Source organism: Musca vetustissima, unplaced genomic scaffold (genome assembly GCF_032173495.1).
Source record: "Musca vetustissima isolate MV318-11 ecotype Yass unplaced genomic scaffold, APGP_CSIRO_Mvet_v1 utg2186, whole genome shotgun sequence".
In the NCBI taxonomy this organism is placed as follows: Eukaryota; Metazoa; Arthropoda; class Insecta; order Diptera; family Muscidae; genus Musca; species Musca vetustissima.
The window spans coordinates 111338-120464 of record NW_026889008.1 but is presented as its reverse complement, the minus strand read 5'-3'; the positions used below and the strand labels follow the sequence as shown (position 1 = coordinate 120464).

At 34.5% G+C, this 9127-nt stretch overlaps 1 protein-coding gene and 1 pseudogene across 1 annotated transcript; one reads left to right on the top strand and one right to left on the bottom strand.

Annotated features, from left to right (window-relative positions):
- Positions 1–245: 245 nt before the first annotated feature.
- On the top strand, positions 246–1166 carry LOC133336770 (calcitonin receptor-like; the record flags this gene model as incomplete). Its single annotated transcript, XM_061545051.1, has 4 exons — positions 246–388; positions 468–541; positions 656–762; positions 894–1166. Coding segments are annotated over 4 exons (597 nt in total), but the record flags the coding sequence as incomplete, so codon positions are not given.
- A 5422-nt stretch (positions 1167–6588) lies between these two features.
- On the bottom strand, positions 6589–7707 carry LOC133336769 (phenoloxidase-activating factor 2-like; annotated as a pseudogene).
- Between the last annotated feature and the right edge of the window lie 1420 nt (positions 7708–9127).

The following is a 9127-nucleotide window of genomic DNA, read 5'->3' as shown; positions in this document are numbered from 1 at the left end:
AAACATGGTGTTGCGAACAGATTTATATTTTTAGAATATTATTTACTCTTACTCCCAAAATCATCGACATGTCATCATCGATTTTTTTATTATTCAACATTGTGACTTCGATGGGGACTATGAACAGCCACGCCAAGTGTATCAGCTTGTGGCTATAATATGTCGCTGTGTTAAATTGTAGGCTCTGACAAAAACTGCATGCTTTCCCTTTCCCCTAAATTAAAAATTAACGATGAATTCTTTAGTATCCATTATGTTTTCCACCAAAGGTTTTTGTCAAGGACACCATTGTTATGCGTTGGTTTAAAATCTTCTCCTGGCTTTCGCCGTTGATCTTTGTGGCAGCATATGGAGTGGCGAGATATTTCCATCCTGAAGATAATAAACAGTAAGTAATTAATCACAATAGAGGCGTAACGAAAATCTCATATCCTGTGTGATTTACATTTGTTTTCCCATTAAAATAGTTGCTGGATGAATGATAGTTTTTTGCTATGGATATTCTCGGTGCCGGTGTGCATCTCCTTGGTTTCTAGTTTTTGTGAGTTAATTATATATCAAATATAACTGAAATCTACTTTATTGTTTCAGACTATAACAATTTCCTGTAATCATAAAAAGGCAATAAATAAATCGATCTGATTTTCCATTACAGTTTTTCTGATTAACGTCCTGCGCGTTATTGTACGAAAATTACACCCACAATCAGCCCAACCGGCACCATTGGCCATACGCAAGGCTGTAAGGGCAACTATTATTTTGGTAATGTATTCCCCAAATTACAAAAATTCATACTTATGTGGATATATACACCTGTAGTCGATTTATGTTCATTGGGCTGTAAAATTAATTTCCCCCCCTGTGTTTTGTTTTTGTTTGACTTTTATTGACAGGTTCCTCTCTTTGGGTTACAACATTTTCTATTACCTTATCGTCCGGATTCAGGCACACCATTGGAACGTTTCTATCAACTGTTGTCTGTCATTTTGGTTAGCCTACAAGGCTTTGTGGTGTCGTTCCTATTCTGTTTTGCCAATCATGATGTGACATTTGCTGTGCGCAGTCTTTTGAATCGTTTGATGCCCAGCATCGTCTCACCACCGCCACCCACCAGCAGCACAGGTCAAGTGGCTACAACAACTCCTAGTCGTGAATTAGGTGTTTAAGGGGGTCGAAATTGAGATACATTTAAATCCTGATTAAAACAATGTAACCCTCCTCTAACAAGTGTACAACCTATATCGTCCCAAATTAATGTTAGGAATAAGAATACATCTAATATTTGTACCTATTAAATTCTTAAGGAGATTAATTTGTTAAAGTTCCCGTACTCTAAATGAGAGTATAAACTATGTTAAAGTATTCCTGCATTTATTTTTCAACATTTTTGTTTACTTATTGTGATTATTGAAAATTTATACTCCATATATTGTATTGTAATAATTAAACCAGTAAGGAAAGTAGTAAAGTCGGACGGGGCCGACTATATGATACCCTTCACCACTATGGGTATATTAAACAGGACTATTAACATGTAATTGGATGAAAAAAAGTAATATTTATCTAAATGTGAATCTACCTAGATCTATCCATAAAGTATGTTAATCGACTTCAAACAAATATAAATAAGTCCGTTGGGCTATGTCTGTACTTCTAGAAAACGCAACTACGTAATTGTATGCTCAATTTTGTGCGTTGTGCACAATTTGATGTCAATCTGACTAACATGAGGAGTCTGATGCCCAATTTACTTGAAATCGGTCGAAAATATATATGGAAGCTCTATCCAAATATTAAGCGATTTCAAACAAACTTGTCACAGGTTAGGTTATACTAATTTCAGAACGTTTTGTTTCTATTGGTTCCTTAGTACGTCAATTACTTAAAATCAATCTATAATAAAAGGGAGCTATATCTAAATCTGGACCGATTTTCACGAAACTTAGCATCATTTTAGGCTCAATTCAGTACGTTATGACAAATTTCGTGCAAATCGAAAGTTATATAGGGACTTTGGGGCACCATTTACATGAAATCGTACGAAACTATATGTGGGAGCTATATCTAAATCTGGGCCGATTTTCTCGAAACTTGGTAGACATAATTCTAGGCTCAATTCAGTGCGTTATGCCAAATTTCGTGCAAATCGAAAGTTATATAGGGACTTTGAGGCACCATTTACATGAAATCGGACGAAACTATATATGGGAGCTATATCTAAATCTGGACCGATTTTCTCCAAACTTGGCAGACATCACTCTAGGCTTAATTCAGTACGTTATGCCAAATTTCGTGCAAATCAAAATATATATAGGGACTTTGGGGCACCATTTACATGAAATCGTACGAAACTATATATGGGAGCTATATCTAAATCTGGACCGATTTTCTCGAAACTTGGTAGACATCATTCCAGGCTCAATTCAGTACGTTATGCCAAATTTCGTGCAAATCGAAAGTTATATAGGGACTTTGAGGCACCATTTACATGAAATCGGACGAAACTATATATGGGAGCTATATCTAAATTTGGACCGATTTTCTCCAAACTTGGCAGACATCACTCTAGGCTTAATTCAGTACGTTATGCCAAATTTCGTGCAAATCGAAAGTTATATAGGGACTTTGAGGCACCATTTACATGAAATCGGACGAAACTATATATGGGAGCTATATCTAAATCTGGACCGATTTTCTCCAAACTTGGCAGACATCACTCTAGGCTTGATTCAGTACGTTATGCCAAATTTCGTGCAAATCAAAAGATATATACGGACTTTGGGGCACCATTTACATGAAATCGTACGAAACTATATATGGGAGCTAAATCTAAATCTGGACCGATTTTCTCCAAACTTGTTAGACATCATTCTAAGCTCAATTCAGTACGTTATGCCAAATTTCGCGCAAATCGAAAGGTATATAGGAACTTTGGGGCACCTTTTACATGAAATCGGACGAAACTATATATGGGAGCTATATCTAAATCTGGACCGATTTTCTCCAAACTTGGCAGACATCACTCTAGGCTTAATTCAGTACGTTATACCAAATTTCGTGCAAATCAAAAGATATATAGAAACTTTGGGGCACCATATACATGAAATCGGACGAAACTATATATGGGAGCTATATCTAAATCTGGACCGATTTTCACGAAACTTGGCAGACATCATTCTAGACCTAAATGATTAAGCTGTACCAAATTTCGTGCAAATCGAAAGATATATAGGGGCCGTTTACATTAAATCGGTTAAATATATATATGGGAGCTATATCTAAATCTGAACCGATTTTTCCCAATTTCAATAGGGTTCGTCCTTGGGCCGAATAAGTGACCTATACCAAATTTCATTCAATTCGGATCATAAATGCGACCTGTACTTTGTTTACAATTTAACATGGACAGACAGACAGACAGACGGACGGACGGACGGACATGCATAAATCGACTTAGAAAGTGATTCTATGCATATTCTCAAAAGGAACCATGTGTCTATCTCGTTTCCTTTTGCCTGTTACAAACATATGCACAAAGACATAATACCCTGTACCACAGTGTGGTGAAGGGTATAAAAAATGTATTATTCGTAGATGTGTAATGCGTAAATATGTATGTATATCATTTGTCAATGAAATGTGTATAATGTAAGTGAAAATATAAATTCTCGCTATATTTATGTATGTACAATAAAGTGATCACAACTAATGACACGTTTTTAATTATAATAATGGAAATAGTTTAAAAGGGTAAGTTTAGATATTTTTAAATTCATTTAACGAATATTTAATTTCTATCTAAAAATGTGATGTGAAAAATTTTTTTTTTTTGATGTGAAAAAAAATTTTTTTTGGATGTGAAATAAGAACATAAATCTGACATAGGTTTGGAGTTATGGTGTGATGACTCGTGACCATAAAATGCATGAAGAAATAGAAATAGTTAGAAGAAATTGCAGGTTATAAGGTTTCAAATCCTCAGACAAGCTTAGATTCAATTAAGAAGGAGAGTAATTGATTTTGTCTAATAATTAAGGATCGTCATACACTGCGTATCATAACTATAGACGCACCCTTAATTCAATTGGTATGTTAGTTGACAAATAAAATGGACCCATTAAGTTATTGTTCACAATAAAACGATCAAAAACACATATTATCCAACAAAAATAATTAATTTATTCTTTATGGTTTCGCCGAACTCTGCACTTTCAAAATTGCTGGTGTTGCATAACTATAGACGCACTGTTACAAAATAAGAAAAATTTATTTTTTAAAACTTAATTGAAATAAAATAACTTTTATAAATAATGGGTAGGGCCTCCCTTATTTTGAATAAGTTCAAAAATTGCATTTTATAGCCACGGAATACTTTATTTGACATTTCCATGTTGTTGGATGAATTCAATGGAATACGTGCGAGTCTTGGAAGAAAAATTATTGCAATTTTGGGAAAGCAGCAACAATCAAGGACTCGGTTTTCAGCAGGACAACGCGCCAGTTCATAAAAGTCGCCGTATTCAAGTATGGTTAAAATTAAAATATATTAAAATTTCCGATCGAGAACATGTGTGGAATCTTGACTCATCGTGTCTATGCAGAAAACCTCCAATACCAAACTGTATTTTACCTCCAAGAATTGATTATCGATGAATGGCGGTCAATCGATGAAGACTTGCGAATAATTTTGATCAACAGTGTGATGGATACAATTTTTGAACTTATTCAAAATAAGGGAGGCCCTACCCATTATGTATAAAAGTTATTTTATTTTATTTAAGTTAATTTTGTAAAAGTGCGTCTATAGTTATGCAACACCAGCAATTTTGAAAGTGCAGAATTCGGCGAAACCATAAAGAATAAATAAATTACTTTTGTTGGATAATATGTGTTTTTGATCGTTTTATTGTGAACAATAACTTAATGGGTCCATTTTATTTGTCAACTAACATACCAATTGAATTAAGGGTGCGTCTATAGTTATGATACGCAGTGTATTTCTTTCAAACTCGTACCTAAATCTATTTTGATTTTGGAGACTTACTTCTTCTGGCACCTCCCCCACAAAGAATACAATTAAAACCCATAGGAAATGAATGGAGTATGTGATTTGATAAATCGATTGTTAACAGTCATATTTTAGACAAATCTACGTTAAATCCGTGGTACATAAAATTACACGTACCACATAAATATTACATATACCAGTCTGGACTCCCCAGTTAAAAACCAATAAGGAGGTCCAAAAGTTGGACGCGACCGACTATAATTATGCTAATATATATATTTTAAATAACATAATTGAAATGCAATTTTAGTGAAGTAACATAATGAGTATTCCAACCGGTTTCAATATAAAGCAAATAGTTCGGAGTGTTTTCAGGTAAAAATAATTATTTTTTAATGAAAAAAAAACGAATCAGTTTTTCCATATCATCCCCAAACTTGTGTAGCCAAACTTGGGCAACGTATAACATTATATGTCTTTGGTGGATAGATATCTTGACCATGTAGAGTTTTTAAATATTTAAAAGCCAGAGATTGCTTGTTTTTTATATGTTTATTGACAGATAAGTTATAGGTCAAATCAACTCCCAGGTATTTATAATAGTTCACAATTTCAATATCCTGATCACCAAAATGCTAATTAAGATCTCTTAAAATTCTCGGACCTTTTCCGAAGACATTTATTTTTGATTTTGAGAGTTTGACTTTAAGGTTCCACATGAGGCAGTAGTCCCATAGTATATCAATCTTTTCCTGTAGTCCATTAGGCGTATTTGATAATGTGACAATATCATCAGCAAAGAGTAAAATTTTTAAGTTGGTATTAGCAACATTAAGTCCGCCTGGAAGAATTTCATGTAGATCATTTAGGTATAGTGAAAATAACATTGGACTGAGCATACACCCCGTCTTTACACCCGAGTCTATTCCAAGAAAGGATCAAAACAGAAAGGAATACAACAACTGATTTTTTGGTCATAACTATCCAACAGTAATACGCTAAAATGCTTCACAAAATCATCCGCCCTGAGATCACCTATATTAGAAATGCTACGATCTTTTAATGAGTTGGGCAATTGCCACCAGTCTTTGCTACATGTTACAGAATGAAGTTTCCTTAAATTATTGTTGTAGTATTTCATTTTGTTTTGTTTGCTCACATTTTTAAAGTTAACACGGGCTCTGGAATATCTATGTCTATTTGCTGCCGAATGATTACTCCTATATTATTTTAAATGTTTGCGGACAACAGTCCGGAGAAGCTAACACCGCCAGTCGAACCATTAAATATGAATACCTATTTTCAAATATTATGTTGGAATTATAAGTCATTCATCAAACCCCATATTGCAGTAAGTTGGTCAGAAGTCTCAAGTGCCATCAAGTAGTAGCCCCTTTTAAACTGCATTGCAAACTCCATATAGATAGTTTTCTACATGTACTTTCCAATATTGTATTACAATCCTATGTTGATAATTTTGCTGGGGGCAGCGAAGCGCTAAGGGTTTACCTAGTTGAATATACATTTCAATATGTTATATCTATACAACACTTTATTATACAATTCCATTCTCACATAATTTATGGTGTAAAATCTTCATATGTAATACCTTTGGCGGAAAGTTTTTCCAAAATCCAAGTACGTAAATACGGGACATTTGCATAAATACCAGGAACATTTTGCTGGCCACAATCGATACCCCATGCCACAATGCCGGCCTGATAAAAACGTCCTGCTGTACCAGGCACTGGACATACCAACGGTGATCCTCCATCACCTTTGCAGGTGTCTTTTCCCTTTTCACCACCCGCACAAATAAAACTTGCATGAAGATTAAAACGCGGTCTGCCGCAAACGAGTCTGCCGCAAATTATCATCACACTTATCACGGGGAACTATGGGTAAATCTATTTTCTTTAATAGCGTCTGATATTCATCTTCCTTTTTGAATTTATCCTTTCCCCAACCAGTAGCATAGCAACGTTGATTATCAAAATTTATATTAGATTCTGGTAGACAGATGGGACGAATATGCTCCTGCCATTCAAAGGGTTCATTTAGGATCAGTAAAGCCACATCATTATAGACGGCGCCTTTGTGGAATTTTTCGTGTCGTATAATTTCATAAACTCGCCGATCGACATGGGGTAAAATTTCGTCTGTGTTTTGAGTATCCCATTCACCGGCACGGACAATGAGCTCGTTAGGTTCACGATTGATGACACAATGAGCACCGGTCAATACCACATTTTTGGCTATCAGTGAACCACCACAGGCATACATAAATACAATTTCCCCATTAACATCCATGCTACGTACTATGGCTACCATCCAAGGGAATTCAGCAAAATCGGCTTCATCTTCGTTGGTGACGACCATTTTGAAACCAAAATCTTCTTCGTTTCGCCAACCACAACCTTGGTGTACTTCGGGGGAAATGGGTGGTACGACGGGAACAATTGTCTACAAAACAAGAAAATGGTTACATATATTTATAATTTTAAAACATATTTATAAAGACCACAAGCTTAAAAAGATTTTTTCTCCACAGTTTGTAGTGATTTAGTCACCTTAGTATCCGATACTTGGGTAGTTGCATTCGTGCTGTTAATTAAATCGATTAACGACATTCCCTGACCATGAACATGACACATCAGAAATGCTAAACACAACCACGCAATTGTCACTTTGACCGTCATGTTTCCAAGCTGTTTTGTAACTAAATTTAGAATTTGGAATTCACTTATTTTTTACAGATCTATGTGCGGGCAGATGATGAATAACGCAAACAATGGGACCGCTCAACTAGCAATGTGGAATTTTATGTTACTGATAAAGCTGCGGTGATTTTCTTAAACTAAACTGCCCGTCATATCAGTAATGTCAGATATGGTCCGTCAGAAATATTGACGTAAATGACATATATTTCCGATGTATGTATTATACTCGTGCAAAACCATTAGGATTTCTTGCAAAAATTATTTTAAAGAAACGACTGGTAGTCTGTAATTGTAGTGGAAAAGTTTTAATGAAAGAAAATTTTGAGAAAAATCCGCGAACATTCTTGCAGCAAATGAGTGATATATTAGTTTTCTCTGCGATACATATTATTAGTATCGGAAAATGCGGTATTGAGTTTATAAGTTCAAAGGTACTAACCAACGATTATGCAAATAACCACCATCTAATGGTGCCATCTGATTTCCCGTGGCATAGCAACATTTTAGGTACGTTAAGAAATAAAATGTCCCTATGGAACTATTATTATTTTAAGAAAATAATCTTGGGCATGGATCTTAGAATCAGAACTCTATTCCGCATGTCTTCTTTTTTAAAATTCTTACAAAATAGTTTCAAAACAATGTCAATTCAATTGAAAAAAAAAAATATTTTCAAAAATTTACAATAATTGACAAATTAAAGCTTAAAGGAATGCTACGCTACCAATTTTCTCCCAAAATATCTCAAAATAACAACTACGACGTGGTGCAATAAAAATAGCTCGATAATAAATTCGTGGAAATGCAAATATGCTTCAAAATATTTTTTGCAAATTTTTCGCGATTTTCAAATTTTTTAATCGTTATCATTATTTGCTCACGTTTTCGATAAAATCAAGACTTATTTAATTTGAAAATATAATTTATGTTATGTGAAGAAATTTGCATGGTATGTATAGGTTGTGAATTTTTTCTCAAAAAAAAAAAAAAAAAAAAAAAAAAAAAAAAAAAAAAATGTAAGACATGGTAAAGTAAAGATTAAGCGGTTCCATTATGTGGAGCCTATACCAAAAACTATACCGGCAATTATGAAGGACATTTTTACCCTATGGGGAATACAGAAATAAAGGCAATTAAATGGATATTTTGTTACAACTTTCCAAGTACTTTAAGATAAGGAAGCTTAAAAGCGCACAATGGAACAAATTGACTGTACCGATTTCACTCGCGTTTTCTTTCGTCTGTTTGTAACAGAGACCTGCGCCGAGCAAATTTGTCGGCGGCGGCGGCTTATGTTAAAATATGTCGGCGGCGGCTTAAAGCCGGCTGTGAGCCGATGTCAAGGCATAAAGTTGTTTCGTTTTTTGAAAATCAAAAATAAATACAAATTCATATTATA